At 39.7% G+C, this 20374-nt stretch overlaps 3 protein-coding genes across 3 annotated transcripts in view; 1 reads left to right on the top strand and 2 right to left on the bottom strand.

The window, feature by feature from the left end:
* Positions 1 to 251: 251 nt before the first annotated feature.
* nrn1lb (neuritin 1-like b) lies at positions 252 to 5366 on the bottom strand. Its single transcript, XM_005915210.3, has 3 exons — positions 5064 to 5366; positions 2124 to 2271; positions 252 to 1049 (listed from the first exon to the last, which is right to left on the bottom strand). Exons 1-3 carry the CDS (start codon positions 5116 to 5118, stop codon positions 746 to 748), a joined length of 507 nt encoding a protein of 168 aa, XP_005915272.1. The 5' UTR covers positions 5119 to 5366; the 3' UTR covers positions 252 to 745.
* An 8194-nt stretch (positions 5367 to 13560) lies between these two features.
* thap11 (THAP domain containing 11) lies at positions 13561 to 14391 on the bottom strand. Its single transcript, XM_042213553.1, has one exon. It carries the CDS (start codon positions 14389 to 14391, stop codon positions 13561 to 13563), a length of 831 nt encoding a protein of 276 aa, XP_042069487.1.
* A 158-nt stretch (positions 14392 to 14549) lies between these two features.
* Positions 14550 to 20374, top strand: part of gfod2 (glucose-fructose oxidoreductase domain containing 2) — a 20538-nt gene continuing 14713 nt past the window's right edge. Inside the window, exons 1-4 of the mRNA XM_005915213.3 lie at positions 14550 to 14663; positions 17720 to 17841; positions 18212 to 18342; positions 19297 to 19657. Coding sequence (XP_005915275.1) covers positions 14629 to 14663; positions 17720 to 17841; positions 18212 to 18342; positions 19297 to 19657 — 649 coding nt within the window. The 5' untranslated portion in view covers positions 14550 to 14628. The remainder of the gene's footprint in view (positions 14664 to 17719; positions 17842 to 18211; positions 18343 to 19296; positions 19658 to 20374) is intronic.

Here is a 20374-nt window from a genome sequence, read left to right as displayed (position 1 = left end):
TTGCTCCTCCTTGTCCTTGTCGTCCTCTTCATCCTACTTCTTCACCTCCACGTCCTCTTCCTCGGCCTCCTTTACTTCTCACTCTTTCTGCTCCCTCCATTGTACTCCGCACACACAGCTTACCTGTATTATAGTGCTTAGGCTGATTGCAAAGTGAACTAATTATCTAAAAAAGTTTTCACATGTGAAAGTGTGCCAGACAGTTGGCAAATTAGTGTTAATGATAGCCATACATGTGTATACTTTTACTATTGCTAGGAGTGTGTTGGAAATTTGGTAATTGAGTGTTGTGTAGTTAATTGTGCCCACAGTTTTGCAAAGTGTGTGTTACAAAATTGCAAACTGAGTGCAAAGCAGTTTTTGTGCTTTTAGTTTTGCAAACTCAGTGAGTGGTTTTGCTGTAAGTCTGAATAGTTTTAGAGATTGTGCTACAGGAATCACAGTTAGGGTTTAAGCATTCAGAAAAAACTGTAAACTCTTGCAGTGATTGAAAACTTGGTGGACTTCATGTAAGAGGCTTCTGTCTGACAGAAGACAGGTCTTCAATTTTTTTCAATGCGTCAATGCTGTATTAGTGTCCTGAACCAAACATTTCAAACTGATCCAGTTATAGCAATCCTTATTTAAGGATTATGATGAAAGTGACTTGTATGGATTGTGTGCCCTTGTTTGTTTGGATTGTAGGGGCAGCAGGACTGTGACGGCCTGCTGGCATCACTCTGACCGAAGGGTTAATATGGGTTAACTAACTCCTGAGCAGAACTAGCAGCATGCTGCACGCAGGGAGCAGTACAGTGAAGAGCGTGGGGCTGTGCTTGTGTGTTTGCCCTTTCAGTGTTTCCTGGTTTGTCTGGTCGGACGTGGGGGGGCTCTGAGCTGCAGGCACGGTGCTGGGTGGGAGCGTTGTGCGGCTGGCGCACATGTTGTAGAGGTTTCCAGAAAACTCTGTCTTCCTGGACTCTTGTCTTAGAGACTCCCAAACAGCTGCTGCTTCTCCAGGACAGCCGGCCAGAGCTGAGTTGGCACAAACGTGAAATGCATTCCAGGACCTTGAAAGAACCAGGACAGGAAGAGAGGTTAGCATCTCCAACACAATAATAACCCAGTATGTTAAAGTAATGAGATTACTACAGCGCTGATAAATAGCAGACTTCCTGTGGTTTATCACTTCTCTGGTGTCCTGCAGGACCCTCTGACATCACTTTTGGGTCACAGACTTAAGACAGCTCATTTTCTGGTAATTCGAAGGAGACCTATTATGTTTACTTCCAGCTTCATATTTTATTCTTAAGGCCTTTGCACACAGCGCATTGTTAAAAAAAAACAAAACTATTTCACTCGCTGGGCCCACGTCCTCATTTTAGGTTTGACAGTGTTTTTAGTAGATAAAGGTGAAGGCTTGGACATGAACTGAGCTGCGGTTTGGGGAAGGCCTCGAAGGGGACTGGCGATGGCTCCCGGGCCTGGCAGATCCCCATGCACCGTCTTTCTGAAGCAGGTTTGTGTGACGTGTACACACTGTAAATATATTTTTGTGAAGCTTTTTACCTCAAAAATGCACCACTAAGCAACTGAGTATATCAAGCACTGATGAGCTGGCCCTGATCTTTCTAAACAAAAATCATAAGAAAATGAGATTCATCCGATTCTCATGACAAGGATGCTTTCATACATATTTAAGGATGTCAATGAGGCAGTTTGAGCTGTTGTTGGAAGACTTGTAACAACTTCTGAGGATGCAGAGATCCAGTTGACCCAGAGCAGCAACTAGCAGTGTGTCTGAGGTAAACCAGAATTATCTTACCAATTCCAGATCACTCGCATTTTAACCTACAAGCTCACTGGTTGCCAGATGCAGTGGCCTGATTGGTCAGATCTGTTTATCTGGAACTGAAAAACTAAATTTGATTCATAAATTCATCCAGCGATAATATGTTTGGTGTGCATTAAAAACAGGTGAGTCCAAAAAATATTTTGAAAGGACAAAGAAACACAGCCCTTCAGCTCTTGATCTGTGACCTCAGTGAACACTTTCCCAAAGGCTGTGTGGTTTCAGTCACTAGTTTCAAGTCTCATTAACATAACATTAAAAAAATGACAGACTGACACACACAAACACACACCTGCAGATGGCATCGATGTCCTGTGTGCTCTGCTCTTTTTGTGTGTCCACTAAACTGTCCCCGAGTGTGAGTAAACACTGAGCAAAGCGCTTGTAGATGGAACCACATGAAACAGGGATTGCAGCGCTGAGACACACGGGGACCAAGCCTGGTGGAGAGGGAAAGACAAGGCACAAGCATATTTGAACACTACAAAAAGATCATTTTATCTAAAGAAGGTCGATGCTCTTTCTCACAGTTGAGCACTAAAGACATATAAAACACTCCTTTTTTCAGTGCAGAAGAAATGAATGCATACATGAGGAGACTATAAATACAGTGTTACTAAACTAAAAGGTTATGATGGGAGAAAAATAAAACCACTAGATTGTTGAGGATTTGAATACAATGTTTGTATGTTCATAGTTGTGATCCATCAGGTTCTTAGATGGATCAAACAGATACAGAAATATGTTGTATTCCATTCATCTGGAGGGATTATACACCCTCAGAGCCAAATTCCATGTAGCACTATAAAGCCATGTATAAGCTGTATGGTTGCATCGGTCAGTCCACATATAACATGTCATATAAAACATGTCCTTATGTAGTTTGAGTTTTCACTGAAACCTTCCTGAAAAGCTGAGACACAAGGTCTGACTGGAGCACTGATTTGGGAGTAAATCTGTACTGCAAGATCGCTTTCAGTTTGTCGTTGGCCTCGAACACATTCGTTTGCCAGCAGACCTGATGAGCTGTTCCAGGGTCAGCCCTAAAACCATAAACATCAATCTGATGCTAAACCAGCCTTCATTTTTCTGGCTCCAGGCTTTACACAGAAATTTGGATGCTCTCTTTCTAATGTACTGGATGTGACTGAGTGCAGTTTGTCTAATTTCTGCCTTTGTGGTTCAGAACTACTGTTGGCTCTGGACAAGCTGCTTACACGGGGTGTAAAAAACACTGATCTTATTTTATATATCACTGAATATTGAAGCATTGATATTTGAATTAAAGAACAGAGCTTAAACAGCAATCCTAAAGGAGATCTGGCTGTCTGTATACATTTGACCAGAGGATATAAAACAAAAGTTAAATATGCATTGCAAAAACAAACCGCTTGTCTGAAAAATTAGCTCAGAAATTGGTGACATCTAGGACATTTTTGCCTTTTCTCCACACGCCACTTGGAACTTTTGTGATTCAATCAGTCTAAGACGACCTTGTTTCTGCCTAATGCCAGTGCACGTTATTAGCTGCATCATTAAACCCCTGATGTTTTGCTTTTGCTTCTCTGTGTTCTTTCTTTGCAGATGTTTTTTTAATAGCTGTCTCTGCAGAAATGTAATGAATTCCTGTTGCGAAATTTCCATGTAACTTGGTAGATTTTTCCACAAATGAGCTTCATTCATAAAATGCGGTTGCACGCTTCACCACCACTGCAAGTCACAGCTAATTGCATTATGGTTCCAGGTTGTTGGAAAGTGTTCTCATCAGCACAATGTCTCCAGGGATTTTCTTCGTGTTTTCCACAAATGTTCAGTTGAACTCGAGGATGAACTGATTACGTTTCTGCACTCAAAGGTCAAAGACATTGTGACCTCAATAAATATGTTGCTTTGTGATAACTCACTAGCTCCGAATAAGACAGAATTTCACACAAATGACAAATGGAGATAAAATGATGATGTTGTGACTTTTATATGCAAAAGGATAAAGGTCGTGTTCACGGCAACAGCCAAGGTGGAAGCAGAATTTGCATTATTTACTATTAATAAAAAACCTTATATAAAGATAATAACATAAAATATAAAATAATATATAATAAATATATTTAATATAACTTATACAATAATAAATATTACCACAAGCATCTTACAGGGTGCCTGAGCTTCTTCTGAAACTGATTATTTTCTTCTGCATCAACTTATTTACCCTTTTTTAAAAATTTGCGAGAAATCCAGCCACAGATACTCTGAACAAAAATAAAAGTAGCAGAAAAATTGAGCACAAAATGAAAAAGTGGTTAATCAGTTAATCATTTCAGCTGTACCTTTATGAACTTCTGAGTAGTTTGATTTGTGATAAAAAAAAAAAATATTTTGTGTGTTCTCTATGTTATATATGCTCAAATCTACATAATTCAAATACTGAATAACATTAATACTAATTTAATAAATGTAGCAAAGTAAAAAACTTCTGACTTTTTAAAGTCTGCTCTGAAGACAATTTATTTAACCCTGACTCGAAACTCTGCACATGGTTTCCTGTTTACCCAGACTTAGTGTATGTGTACAAATGGCAAATAAAAAAAATTGAATCTAATCTTTATCTCTAAGATAAATGGTTTTGTTTCCCTGGGAGAAAGATTCTGTAACCAAAGAGTGTAATTGATATCCTGCATTGCACTGGGTATCTATTTTATTCTATTTTATTGTTTCCTTTTTTTTTAAATCAATGTGTGCTTGGAAAAAAGATTTTAATCTGAAAGATATTACAGTAAAGTAAAGGTTAGATCAAATTTAATATGTGTTGTAGCATAAATATAACGTGGTATGAAAAGAAGGCTCCAATTTGTCCTCAGCTAAATCTACTTAGTTTCATTCCATTGGTGTTCACACTCAAATACACAATGTTGTACACCTTTCTGCATGCACACACACAAACACACAAACAGCCTGGGGAGCATTTCATTAAGGTAAGCGCATTTGTAAAACCTTTCTCGTTAATATCAGAATAAGCTGAAGGGAACATCCCTTATAAGCCATCTTAACTTCTCTGGACCTTTTCTGACAAACCTGAAAGTGCAAAGAAATTGTATATCCGTATACAGACGCAGGACAAAATTGGGGCAGTGAAGAGCACACTCAACACTTACAAAGTTTTCCCACAAGACTGGATTGCACACAAACACGTACAACACGGTCACACTACAACTGGAGAGTACGGCAAGTTCCTTACTGAGGCAGAGGGCGATGGGCAGCAGCACCGTCGAGCTACCTGGATGGGACTTCATTGTTTGGCTCAGAAGTCCCGTGGAGCCGAGTACCACCCCCGAGCAAGAGGCTCTGATGTGAAGCTCCCACTTGACGTAAATCCAAAAAGTGCAAAATTCCTGGCCTAAAATGTGATTTTTCCAACCGTCCGTGGGGAATTTATCAGATGGCAAAAGTACAGCAATGCACGGAGGCACAACCCAGCTGGATTAACAGTGAAAGGGACCAATGCATCACAGAGAGTAAGAGGATGTTGTGCTTGTGTGTATGTGTGTGTGTGTGTGTGTGTGTGTGCACTGGGAAGGCTTGGAGCAACAGACCAATGAGAGCATCACATCATAGCACAGTGGATTAGAGTGTTCTCATTTCCGGTTTTCAGTATTTGGAACACTTGTTTGAAACCCAGATATATGATCTTATAATGATTTTGCTGTTCACACTTGTGAGACACCTACCTGTTGCAAAAATCTGTTTTAACCATTGAACAGAGACTTTGTAAGTGAACAGTCAAACAAACCATTATTAAAGGTGTCAGGAGGCAGGAGGATTTTTTTGTGCACAGATGGATGACATCCCAGTGAGGATAACACAATCAGGCTCACCTGGGAGTCCAATGTTGTTCCACAGCGCCTTCTGGGAATAGCCTCAGCCCACGAGAGAATTCATCCGCTTTTTAGGTTATGACAATAAGAGACAAAGACAGAACTGTTAAACTGTTGAAAATGGGTGATTGTGATCTTTACTCCTTGACTTCCTTGTGATTCCATCTTACATCCCCCTCCTCACCCTCCCAGATGGCTCACACTCTGTGCATTAGTAAGTCCTGGTTGACATCTGCATACCGACACAGGAGGAATAGGAGCCCATTGTTAATCTGCGGCTTAGAACAACCATCGACTGCAGAGTAATCTGTCTGTGTCCCAAGCTGCTGCCCTGAATCGATACATCACTGGAGCTACTTTGGCAAAAAGTCTTCCTGGAAACATCTGCATTAGCTCATCAAATTCATCACTTTGCAATGTCATATTGCAGATGTGTAACATTTACGGTGCCATGAAAAAGATGTCATTCACATCTATCAGTTGGGAAAGGTTTCAAAGACATTTCTGAGGCTTTGGGACTCCAGAGCTATTATCTACAAAAGGAGAAAACTTCAAACTGTGGTAAACCTTCCCAGGAGGGGCCACTGTCACCAAAGAAGCGCTTCAACAACTCTTCCAAAAAGTCTCGAAAGAACCCACATTTGCCCAAAAACATCTTTGTGATTCCCAAGATTTTGGGGAAAACATTCTTTGCACTGACGAGACAAAGGTTTGCCTTTTTGGAAGGTTTGAGTTACTGTTACATGTGGCATAAAACTAACACAGCATTTCTTAAAAAGAAAATTGTACCAAGTCAAACATGGTGGTGGTCAAGAGTTAGTCTGGGCCTGCTTTGCTGCTTCAGGACCTGGGCGAAAAAAGAAGAATGTCCGGCCATCAGTTCATGTTCTAAAACTAGAGCGTGCTGTATATAATCAGGTTATATCTGAAACATGCAAGTGTGACAAAAATGAAATAAATAAAGAAATCATGAAGAGGGCAAATACTTTTTCACTGCACTGTAAACTGGGTGAACTTATCTAGATTTTTTTTGCTATTCTAAAAAAGGAAATTCCATTGTTTATATATTTCAGCTATATAAAGGGGGCAATTGTGGCTCAAGAGTTGGGAGTTCGCCTTGTAATCAGAAGGTTGCCGGTTCGAGCCCCGGCTTGGACAGTCTCGGTTGTAGTGTCCTTGGGCAAGACACCTCACCCATTGCCTACTGGTGGTGGTCAGAGGGCCTGGTGGCTCTAACAGGGACCGCAGATTTAAAAGTAAACATTGCCATTTTATGTAAGACGCAAAACTAGCAACTGAAACCGTGAAGTTAGGAAAGAGGCTCACAGATTAAAGGATCTGAAGGACTGTTTTACCCCTAAAATTGTATTCAGTCTTTTTTTCTTTTTTTTTGTAAGCACAGGAGTCGCCCTCTGTTGGCCAAAGACTGCATGCTTTGAAGAACTTTGGCTTCATTTTTGAGATTTGGAAGTGATGTCCATGTTTTACATGCTTTGTGATTGTCCAAATCAAGGACTTTATATCAGGGGCGGAGCGTGGGGGTGGCTTACTGGGCTTAAGCCCGGGGTCTTTTGGAGTGTAATTTTTTCATAGTTAGATGCCTGGCTGACAACTGTATAAAACAAAAAGTACACACAATATTCGAAGCACATAGTGCACACTGTGGGAATTTACGACTGTGCGTGAATCCCCCCTGATATTGGTATGATCCGAGCTCAGGCACTAAGGACTGAGCAAGGGGGCGGGGCAGCTGCTGCCTGTGAGTGCGCTGTTGGAGAAACGGAGCCAGGCGTACTAAGGAGAGCTTAAGTTTGACCAGGTACCAAAGCAAATCATTCGTACCTTACAAATAATGTAAATATGACGGTGAATCACGAAAGATTGATATCAAACTGATCACTTGACCAATATTACGTTACTTGCTCTTCAAGTGAATCAACAAATGGCGAAATGAAAAGCGAACAAATGCTATTTTTTTAGAGAGTCTTAGCTTATGTGTGTTTATTTCATATTTGCAGTTCTTACCCTCCCCGACTAAATCAGTTTCAGTTATGTACTGAAATATAAGAATGGACATTAGAGGCTTCTTTCAAAGAAAAAACTCAGGTAAATGTTATTTTATATATTATGCTTTGTATGTTGTTCAGTATATTTCTATGCAAAACAAGAGGGATTTCAGTACACAGCAGGATATTCACATTTGTAACCAGATATTTACATACACTTTAGGGAGAAAACATAAAACATTTTTACTGTACAACATCAATTTAGAGTAAACTTTTGTTTTAGATAAATATTGAAATATATTTTGAATTAGTTAAATGTCAGAATAAAGAGAGACAGAGCTGTCTATTTTTATCACTTTCATCAAATTTAGGAGTACATATACACTAAGTTTATTGTTAATTAATAAGAAAACTCCAGAGGATTCCATTCTGAGCTGAAGAAGCTTCTGATAGGTTAGTAGAGTCCATGTGAGTAAATTGGTGGCACAGCTGTGGATGCATATAAGGCAAAACACAGAGCCTGTTTCTTTGAAATGGGAAAATCAAGAGATATCAACCAAAACACCAGGAAAAGAACTGTGGAGCTCCATAAGTGTGGCTCAAGTTTGAATACAATTTGGTGCCATTTACAATTAAGAAATACAGATAGTTTCTCTCTTTACTCTTAAAGTTAACAGATATGTTTTTTATATTTATCAATCTAAAAAAAATAAACATTTAGTCTGATTTGATGTTACAATTAAAAAAGTGTTTGTGTTTTGATCTGAAGAGTGTGTAAATATCTGGTTTCAACTGTATATTTGATGATTGTCAGCACAAAGAGGGAGAGAGAGGAGAATGAGGACAGAACAGAGATGGAACAAGAGCAGGTGAGACAGACATGTTAGTCAAATGGTCGTTTACCAAAAATATCACCGTATCATAGGTCGTCATGTATCTCGTACCTAGTGTTTCTTTTTAGGTTTGTTATTTTTCAAATTCTATATTTACTAAGTTATGCAGGCTTGTTTATACAACAAGGCCAAATAATTATATAAACTTTTCTCAATCTAAGTGTACTTTGGTAGAATTAAAAAATAAGTGTAGTGCAGGTCTATGATGATTTTTAGTGCTACTATCATCTAGTTCTGATTCTGGTTCTGTCTTGGTTAAATCCCAAATAGTCCTGATTTCGAACTGTTGTAGTCCTGTTTTAATTCTGGATCAGTTCTGGGTCTGGTTGAATTGGGGTTTAGTCCTCGTGTCTTGATACTAACAGCTGGAAACGTGTCATACAGCTTTGTTTGACAGAAATGAAAGAGAAAATATTTTGTTCATTTGTTTGTTTGTTTCTACATGAGCTTTGATCATTCTCTGTAAGATTAAGCTCAGCTATTGAACGGAGTATATTTTAAAGTAAAGGCTTTAAAACCAAGTTAGTACAAACGTCACTAATGTCACATAACTTTCCCGACATGTGGCCAACAGTAATGTTTTAATGTTCTTCGTTATTAAACATTTGCACATAAATAGGTGACATTATATTCAGTACTTAAAGTTTACTCTTCGGCCGCCCCTCATCCGCCGTTTTTTTTTTCGGCAAAATTATCCACACCCACCGCCGCGCTATGCATTCTGGGATATGTTGGGCCACGAAGTCTACACTGCCACAGCCTTAAAATTCAGGGAAATGAAGGACGCATTTCAGGGCCGCATTTCGAGCAGCCTTTGAATTGGGACAGCCTTCGGCGCGCCGCTGTGACGTAATCGGCCTTGAAATGCGTACTTTAAGGCTGCAGACCCTGAATTGGGATACAGCCAATGTCGGGAGTTTCCCTGTGCTCAGGGTCCTAATATGCCACACCCCTGAACGGCTGCAGTTTATCCTGAGGCTATATTTAAATGTTTGGACCTTATGTTTAAATTAAAACCAATCCACACTGAAAACAACTTTTGTTGTGAGATTCTCCTCAAAGAGGACTCCTGCTGACAACTTTTGTGAAGTGCTGCGCTGACCGTTTTCCTCCTCCTCTTCTTTCACTTAGCTCAGAGCCGTGATCCATGCACGGTTACTTTGCTGTTGCGAAACTGTCCTGTTTGCCTCACGCAGGACACCCAGCTTGTTGTGTGATGATCCCACCAGCGTTTTCCTGGACAGCTCTGCAGAGAGCTGCGATTTGCTTTGTCATGAGCAGTTGAGACGATGGTCGCAGAAGATTCCAGATATAATATTCCTTATTCGATTTGTTTTAAAAGGACAATGTAGTTTTTTCTTATTCTTTTAATACAGGAAGTCAAAGCTTTAAAGTGTCACAAAGTATTTAAACACAATCTGATGAATAGAAGCTCAATATAAAATGTCAAAAGAATTATTAAAATAATTAAATATTATTCAGTAATTATTATTATCAAAAAGTATGTTCCTAAAGGAAACTGAAAGCCTAATTAATAGTGTAGAAAATGTTTCAAGCATTTCAATTTACAAGTAAAACAATATACACAAGATGTGAATATTGATATACATGTAGCACACTAAGTATTCACACTAAAAACAAAATATGCAGTAGCAGCATTAGTAGGATATGACAGAGTTTTTAAATGGCAATCCTGCAGACTGTCAGCTGTCCAAGGATGACCCCGCCTGATCTAGACGCACACACTGAAAGATAAAGGTGGATTATTATATAGCTATAGGAAATTGCAAAATGATGTTTTCTTTTCTATAAATCTAACATTGCTTCCTTAATTTTTTTAGATCATGACCAGCAAAACTATAAACTTTGACCTGGATTACTTATAATAAAGGCACCCTTTCTGACACACTTCAAAGATTTTCCATGTTTATATACAGAAAGTCTTATTTCAGTGGATTTCAGAATCACATGTTGCTTTCATTGTTGTACTTAAACAATGAAACCTGCCTTGAAAAGATGTCATTTGGCCTGATTGCAGTGGTAAACGGCAACAGCCATCAAGAAGGAAGATAGAGTTGTGTAAGTTTGATTGACAGCATTGGATTAAGGCCTTACGCAACACTGTAGGGAGTAGAAAAGATAAATCCAGATGAGATTAGGATCTGGATCCTCGCTCTTTCCAATGCTCTCTCTCCATCCATTCATCCATCGCTCCCCCTTTCTCTGTTTCACATTAATACATTAGGTGTTCAAAAATTACCCATTCCAGTGTGAGCGGTGGAACTGCATTACATGCCTATGTTCGTGTTAAGATAATTAGCAATTCACTTCCTTAAAATCTGTAACAATTAAGCAAATGAGCATCAGATTGGCCAGCAGACACACATAGATAGATCAAGCAAATTAGGTCATAAAGAGAGGAGCTGAAGCTTCTCTTCTTCAAGCTTTTATCCTAGCGCCATCTAGAGGGTAAAAATCATGCTTCAGACTCCGACTGTAAGGATGATTATTCCTGTCCTGAAACTCTGGACTGGACAAGATGACGAACCAGTTTCTTTGACCTTCAGTCACCTAAAATATGACACTTTGCTGTTTTAAAAATGAAATCACATTTGCATTAAAGCAAGAAGTCAGAACGTGTAATTGAATCCACTATTTTCTAGTAATTATCCTCATTTATTGACAAATTGGGTCTTAATTTAACAATTTAGTAAATCTGAAGCAAAATACGACTAGAGATCATTTTTTGAGGAGTGATTTCTCTTTGGTGAGTTGGTTCTTTAATCCGTTTAGGCTTGTTATTTACACTAGCAAAGAGAGAGATATATAAAAAATTCATCTTTTGTTCTGACATTATACAACCCAGTTTCAGTGTAAGCCGTAAACAGAAGGCACTCATTACATTTAAGCGAGAAAACATTTCATTTGTTTTCTTTGTGCAATATTATATTAGAAATTTCAGTTTCGTGCATTTCAGCTTCGTGATTTATTTTTTAAATAAAGTCCTATCTCTGTTATTTTGAATGTAATGCCAGCAAAAAACTGTGTAAAACTTTGGGGAAGAGCAACAAAATACTGTGGGGCCAAAAACACTTCTCACTCACTTTAGCTAAGTTGGTAAAAACAGCTTCTCAGACATTTAGAAATAGAATTTAACATACAGTGTAATTAGAAAGATGATTTCACCAGGCCAAAGATGGCCATCACATTCAGGTTTTCAGGTGGTGCTGGATTCAAACAACAGTCAGAGCACGGGTTTATAAACAGAGCCACAAAAGCAAGTTAAAACTCTGACATGAAAAGAAAGGAAAACACACAAAGAAGATCCAAAAACTCTTAATATGTTCTTGAAATCCAGCCTGGACAATGACGTAAAATATAAAGCTGTTTTCTGACCCCTCAAAATTTTAACTTCCTGATAGAAGTAATACTATGCATCCTGTGAGCTAAAGAGAGATTTGTAGACCCAAAGTCAGCATCTCTATGATGCAGAGCTATTAATCTGCACAGATTATCTATCCTGTGCATCTGTGAAGGCACCACTAGTGCTAAACAATGATGATGATGATGTAAACTGGCAGACCAGACCTGTCACCCACTCGGGGGAAAATTCAAATCCAATTAAATTTTGGGTGTGAATAATTTTAAGATCACTGCACTTTACGCGACGATCGTAAACTGTAAGGTTTCCAACACGAGTCTTTTATAAGTTTATTTCATACAAATTGTATTATTTTGTCCACAACTCAACACAGCTGAAAAAATTTGTAATATTACTTACAAGAGCCACTGCAAATCTTCATGTCATTTTAAAATAAACCCCTCACCGCAGTCCGGGGATGAGATCACATGAGCCAAACCCCTCCACCCCCCCAATATCAATGAAGGTTTAAAAAGAAAACAACAGAAACACTGTCAGATCCTTTTCCCCCCACCAGAAGTCTCTAAAATGCTGCTATGAGACAAAATGCTTGTTGGCTTGAGAAATAACTTGCCAGTCTTAAACAATGAGCTGCCAGATCAGCTTCAAAAATATGAAATGTTTGTAATAGCCTGTGCTTAAAACACTGATGAACAGGACAAATATGTGGGAACTAAACATCTGTGTGAAGAATAGGGAAGAGGCACGTAAAATGTTTAAATCACACCCAAAAAATGAAAAAGAAGTAGGTGCTGCTTCCCCCAAAACTAGGGAAAAAACGTCCGCAAGAAGCATCCTTTAATAAGAATTAATTTTAAGTGCCCTTTAAAGCTTTGAGGAATTTCTTCGTCTTTTTTTCTTCTTCTCAGTTGCAAAAATACCTCCAGCAACAAAAATAATGGAAATAATCTTAAGGTACCTTTAAAGGCAACTCTGAAACAGTCACGGTAGAGTTTTATTTAGTTCACTACAACCCTAAGCAGGCCAAGATTAGTGTTTTGGTTAAAAAAAAAATCCTATAAATACTTCATCTTGGCGCATTTTTGCATGTTATTGTGGGGTGTTATCCTTTTTTTTTTTTCTTTTTTTTTTGCAACAAGAGCTCCTAAACTCTGTTGGAAAAACAAAACAAAAACAGCCTAAGGACAAAAAACATTTTATGCAGCTAGGCAGTTTTGAGCATGTCCTTCGCCGGTGTCCCCTCAGTCTGTCCCGTCATAAATAAGTCTGAAATGTGAGTCTGCGCAAACTACGAGTCTTGTCTGAATGGATTCATGTGATCTTGGTTTGGCTGCAGACCAGAGGCAGACTGTGCATGTTTCAATTAGATTAGCAGTAAGTTTATTACTATCAGCTACATCAACTAGCCAGCCTACAAAAAAATTTAAACGCAAATAAAAATAAAAAATAAGCTCTACTTGAAAATAAATTGTCATCGCTCTCAGTTTCGTAGAAATCGGGGCTGGATCTGCTGTCCATCTGCTCTCCGTCAGTCTGAGTCTGTATATCGGCTCGTCTCCGGGGATGTTCACCCATCCCATCAGATTTTCTTCCGAACGTTAGCAGCCACCGTGTGGCCGTACAGCAACCGGTCCCGTTCCCGCACTTCCTCTTGCAGCTTGGCCTCCGCCACCCGGAGCTGGCGGATGGTCGCCTTCATCTCCTTCATCTTTACCTCCATGAGCGCGATGATGTCCCGCTGCTCGTTCAGCTTCCTCAGTAGCTCGGCCGACGTGGTGCCAGTGGTCAGAGAGTACGAGTGGTCCAGCGGGCTGCTGGTCACGCTGACATACTGCACGGGTGCCGCCGCGGATGAGGTGTCCACCTGTGAGTCGCCAGCCGTTACCTCGGCTGTACCGCCGACCTGCCCCGTGTAAGATGTCCCCTCCGTTTGGACGGGCAGTCGCGCGGTGCCCAAGTACTCCCCGTTTTGGCCAATCTGCACCACGGTGATGCTGTCGTCGCTCGCTTCCCCGCCTGCGTTGGCCTCGGCTCCTTCTGCGGTGCTGCCCAGCACGGAGCTGGTGACAACAATTCCGGAGGTCGCAGCTGCGGCGGGCGCGGGAACCGCCGCGGATACTTTCCTGCCTCTGCCCCGCCGACTCCTGCGCTCATTCACCCCTCGCAGAGGGAAGAGGGACGGCACCCGGATGCTGTAGGTTTTCCTCCCGCCGGCGAAATGCACGCTGCAGACTCGATGCCCCGTAGTCGGCTGGAAGGTGCTGAAGCAGCCGCTGACCCCGGCCCGGGAGATGTTCCTCAGCCACTGCTCTCTGAGAGCGGTGTCCTTAGGAAACGTGTAGAAGCGCAGTTCCCGGTCCCGGTGCGAGTTGTTGTAGCAGCCGGGGACACAGCAGGTGAACCCAGGCATATTTACTTCAGCGCCGAGGCTAAATCTGCGGCCTTCGGGTGAACTTAAGATTATTTTATTTTTGTTTCTTTATTCTATGCTATGTTATCAAGATCGGCGGCCTGCAAGCGGAACTACACGTCCCACAACGCTAACAACTTCCTGTTTATTTTTTAGCAAAAGTGAGGCGCTCTCCTTCGTACGACGACTAAATCCATCCGAGATTAGCCGGCCGCGGAGCACACGAAGCTCTTGCATATGATGAATTCACGGATGCTGTTTTATTTTCAACGGTAAATGTTTTTTCTTGTTCTTAGCTCTGTTATCAGGGTAATCGTCCACCACTGAGAACTAAAAGTCCCACAATTCCTTGCGCTTCCTGTCCATAACCGTTAGTGATATAACGCCTCTGCTGGTCAGTGTGTGTAATGACACCGTTCAAGTAAGCGTGTGTGTAAAGAAAATACTATCAACGTGTTTAAAAAACCCCAAAAGAACTTAATTAATTATTGATCTTTTTAAAACAAACGCTGTATTTTAATGTAAAACAATTATATTTTTATATAGATGCAGACAGACTTCTATTTTCTTCTCAAAGGAAAATAATTTTTAGAATCACAAACTAAGGTGTTTTCAGTTACAGCTGATGATTAACTGATTAAAGCAACCTAAGTCTAATTGGGGGAAAACTTCAGATACAGAATAACAATACTGTAAAATTTGATTAATACATATGTGCAATCAGAAATAACCATGGAGAATAAACAACTTTTTAGATGGAGCAAATTTATGAAATTCAAGTCTAATAATTTAATATCCTGCTTTTTCTTTTGGCTTGCCCTTTTAGGTGTTGCTATAGCAAATCATAGGCCTCTGTCTCACCCTATAACTTTTATCCCCCTTAATCACACAATCAGCCATTGTCATCAGTAAATGTCATATTTTGGGGTGAAATCACCGTTAATAATAGCAACAGTGCATCCCCACCAGTATAAATATCTAATCAACTTACATCTAATAAGCATCCACAGAAGGTGTATTGTATTGTATCTTAATTTTGAACATGTTAAATTAGTACAACAACAGAAAAAAGAGACAAACAAACAAACACAGCAAAACAAAAGGAAAACAAAAAACAATAATTATAAATAACTCATAACATGTTCAAAAAGGAAGAAGCATAATCTTATTTAATCCCACCCCCTTTCCACTATTTAGTAATTAATAGTCTACACTTTTTCTTCCTGTTTCCCTGTCCATCAGAAATTCTTCATTACAATTACATTACATGTTACATGTGTTTTTTATTTATTTTTATATTTTTACATTTATACTTTAAATATATACTTATATAAACATACTTGTGCACCTACACATATATACACATCACTGTTGTGAAAATAGTGGGTGAGAACACCCGATCAGAGCCCTACCTCCTTCCTTTACTTTGCAAAAACTACAATTTTGAACTGAGTCATGCTGGGACATTGCTTCAGTTCTTCACTCTATTCCACAGCCTCCCTCCACACACAGAGATGCAAAAACGTTGTCATGTTATACGGATACAAGGATGTTTTAAATTTAATTCCCCCTTCAAATTGTATCCCTGTTTCCTTTTAGAAAACAATTTGAGAATACTGTCAGGAAGTAGGTTGTTTATTACTTTATACATAATTTGTACTGTGAGAAAATGAACCAGGTCTGTGAATTTTGGTATTTTTGATTTTAAGAATAGCGGATTTGTATGATCTCTGTAGCCAGTTTTATGGATTATCCTTATGGACCTAGATTGATGATAGCAAACATTTATGAGTATTGCCCCAAACCTCTGCACTGTAATGCAAATATGGTGAAATCAGTGAACAATATTGAATGTTGGATGATTTGTGATCCAGATGTGTTTTACTTTACTTTACTCATGGTGATATATCATGTGTGTATTTTATGAGAATTTCAAAAAAGGTATCAACAGGTATTTTTCACTAATTTAAAGTTAGACTGATTTTCAGTCTGTTTCCTTGGATTGTTTGTTCATCTTTCCATGTCAGCTGCCACACTGTCCAGGTGGTAGTAACCATTATCATCCACCTGATGGCCTTGTAGATCACTCTTCCTGCACTCCTGTGCTGGTTTAGTGTTTGGCTGGTTTAGTGGTTGGCTGGATGGTTGTGGATTTGGACGCTGCAGGTGTCACTTTTCTGATCATCATCACACAGCTATTTCTGCAGATTTAGTTTATTATTTACACACTGTAAATCTGTAGTAGCCAAATAAACCTCATACCGTATTCATCTAAGATCATTTCACAAAGTAAACACCAAAGTTTAAAAGCATTTTTAAAAATAAATTGTATTTGAAAAGGCTGAGGCAAAAGAATGTAAACCAAAGTCACCCCTGCCAACAGCAGCATTAAACATGAGCGCTCACACACACCTCTACAAGTTTAAAGTCTAGTGTGTTGCTCATGGTGCCAACAGATGAACTAAGAGTTAACAATGGGTTCTTATCAGGGAAAAAAGATACATTTAAAATGGTATCTGCGTTGCAGTAAGTAAGGTCCTGCTATTATACTTGCATCAGGGCACTTATCTGGTTATTTGAAACATATGTTACTGGCCCTCCATTCAAAAACAAACAAAAATCACTATTGATTCTCCACAAACAAATATTGAATATATATTTGAGTTTGTTTCTGTGAAATCTGTGCAATTGTAACTAATACTGTCAAATAAAATTAACCAGAATAAATTATCAAAATACATTTAACCGGAGACATTATATGAGAGGGATGTCACTAAAGTAACTGAAATACAAGGGAAAACACTGCAATAGCAAACGTGGTAGAATTAGGCTATAACTTTCAGAGAGTTTTAAGAGAGTTTTTAACCGTTTTAAACCTTAATTTCGTCTCAAAGCAAGCAAATTATTTTGTGGATATATTTAGATTGGAGTGGTAGCTACGCCTTGAGTTTTGGTAATGGTTAAAAATAACAAGTGAGATAACTGCTTTGGGGTAGACGACTGCCCACTTGGAAGAAGCTTAGAGGCAACTGTTGTTGCGATTTACATAAAACTGAATTGAAAATTTTTAGATTAAACGAGTGAAACTAGTCGACGTACTGAGGGATTTGTACAGGTAGCGCACTGAATCATGGGGAAACTATTGAAAGTTAATGTAATGCCTTAACAGCAAGGGCACATATTTTATTCGTAAGACGTATTTATACATTAATAAAAAATATCTTTAAAAGCAAGGTTTTGTGAAACTTTTAGTATCTTTGTGTTTAAACATAACGTGTTTCCTATGAGTCCCCCGTGTTGATTTTCCGCCGGTGACCTATCTTCACAGCTTTAGTATGTCCGGTTCCCGTCACAGTATTGCTGTTGCTGCTGAAGTTACCATTAGCAACTGGGCAGCGCCCGGCTCGTCACCTTCCGACGTCGCTGATGTTGTGCTGCCAAATACAGTAGGTAGTTAACGTTTCCTTGCGTTTCACTTGGGATTTGTTTTAAATAATACCCGTTTGTAGATACTTTAACACTAAACAGTGAGCCCGAGAAGTATCTGCGTTTACTGGGAGTTTTTTGTGCACGCTCTGCGGTTGTCTGGCCAGCTAGCTGAACGTGCTAGCTAACGTTATCAATAACCTGACTGTTTAGCTAGCTCACTGTGTGTGTAGGTGTGTGTGCACTTGTAGCAGTACGCGTGTTTGAAACGAAGACGTGGTCACTTTGAGGAAGTTTGCAGTGTTTTATGACATATGTCTGATCCCGAGCTACTACTTCTGATTCAGAAAGCGACGAGTCCGTGTGTCATGCCTTTGATATCTCATCTGTCTAGCTGACTCGGCACGGCACGGCACGGCTCAGTTGCCAGTGTTGTCGGTGTGTGAGAGACTTCAGCTGCATTCGGCTGCTTTAGCCTGGCGCGGATGCGGTTTAAACGAGAGAAGGTTCCCAAAGGTGGCACAGGTAATGCAGGTGCAGGGGCACGCAGACTTTCCTCCGTCACCCTTCTGTTGTACAGTCATCATGGCCACAGGGAGAGTCAGCAAGATAGACCTGCTCATTGTTCACCTATATAGCACTGTGCTAAATATGGACACACCCCGCATTTCTTTATATTTTGCGAGGAAAACGGAAAATAGGTACAGCAATTTATGGCTTGAGAGAAGTTCATACCTGAGCCAAAGCTGCTGTTCTCCTGTTTCTCCTCTCAGCATATTCCTTTCCTTTCCCCCCCCTTACTTCTCCCTAAGAGTCCACATTCAGTCCCCAAAGACTGTAGTCTTTGTAGTAGTACATTTAGTTCATTTAATATTTATAAATCAATTTCACTTTTTACTTTGAATTATAAAGTTTTTGGAAAACCTCTGAATTAAAAGGATATGTTTTTTTGTGTTTTTGTGTATGTTTTTACAGCTTAGTTGATTTTTATGCATATGTATTTAATGTAGATATGGCCTGCTATTTAAATCAGTCACCAGTCTATTATCATTCCAGATCAGGAAAACAAGGGAGTAAACTCATACTGGTTCAGGTGATTTATAACTTTCAGAACAACATTAAGTGAGCGATAAATAATTAGATTGTTCTGGCTGCTGGTTTTTATGTTTAGCCTGGTTGAAAGACAAAAGATGACATTGACATTCAGTGGGTGTGAACAAGGAAAGGCATGTTAAGTATGTGGCAGGACACGGCATGAGAGCCTGTCACAGAGGTCTGATAAGAAAAACTGGGCTGAACTTTCATGAGACCTGCAGATACAGTCAAAGCTGGGATAAATGGGTAAAGCACTTATTCACTACTCCTTCTCATTTCTTAGTGCTGCATTCACAAAGAGCTTTTTTATTTCCCAGGATTTTGTTATGTTATTGGATAAAGATTGATCGCTCTTTAACTGTTCAATTGTTAATTGTTTTCTAGGCTAAAATCAACAGCACAGGCCTTGAAAAGCTAGTGGATGATTTGCTGTTGAGATGCTGGAGTGACTGGCGATGGTTCACACATAGGGTCCCACTGGGCAGCTCTACCATGCTGCCGGGAGTCGGTGTGTTTGGCACGGGGAGTACGGCCCGAGTGCTGGTCCCACTGCTAAAAGCTGAAGGCTTTGAGGTTCATGCACTCTGGGGGCGAAGCGAAGAGGAAGCATGCTGCTTGGCAAAGGAGCTCGGCATCCCGTTTCACACCAGCCGATCTGACGACGTCCTGCTGCATCAAGATGTTGACCTTGTCTGCATCTATATTCCACCATCCATGACAAGGCAGATAGCAGTCAAGGCACTGGGTAAGACTCCATAAACACAAATATAACATAATATAACACAGTGTGTTTGGCAGCATAGTGACTGAGCTATTAGCACTGTCACAACAAGAGGGGTTCAAATCCAGGCAACACTCTTTCGTACAGTGTTTGTATCATCTCCCTGTTCTTGTGCAGGCTTTCTACAGGGCCTCCATTTTCTCCTACCACTGACCCTATTTAGTATGTCATGAAAGAAATCATCTCAAGAGTTAACACCCTAAATGAAGGTTGAAATATTAAGATTCACATGTTAGTATTGCACATTTCTTCCTCTTGCAATAATGCTTTCATGTTATCAGTGTTCTGGTACCAAATTACAAAATTTTAATGAAAACATGCAGTGCTCTGAAACACTGACCAGTGCCTCATGCCTGCTTGTGGTGATACTTATTAATCAACTGAGGGTAAAGTCAAAGCTACAGTGAAGAAGAAACTCACACGGTGAAAATGGCAGACAGCACAGATAGCAGGGAAAAGCACATCAGTGGCATTATTAATCACACTAATTAAACTGAAAAATATTGATTACACACACAGTGTGGCAAATAAATATATAATTACTGCTGATAGCCTCATTAGGGACTTTTTTTTTTATTAGTTATACAGATATTTGATGCAGAGGTGGGACCAAGTCATTGTTTTGCAAGTCTCAAGTAAGTCTCAAGTCTTTATCCTCAAGTCTCAAGTCAAGTCTCAAGT

Source organism: Haplochromis burtoni, unplaced genomic scaffold (assembly GCF_018398535.1).
Source record: "Haplochromis burtoni strain Fernald_Lab_line unplaced genomic scaffold, NCSU_Asbu1 Contig_11, whole genome shotgun sequence".
Lineage (NCBI taxonomy): Eukaryota > Metazoa > Chordata > Actinopteri > Cichliformes > Cichlidae > Haplochromis > Haplochromis burtoni.
This window is presented reverse-complemented; position numbering and strand designations above follow the sequence as displayed.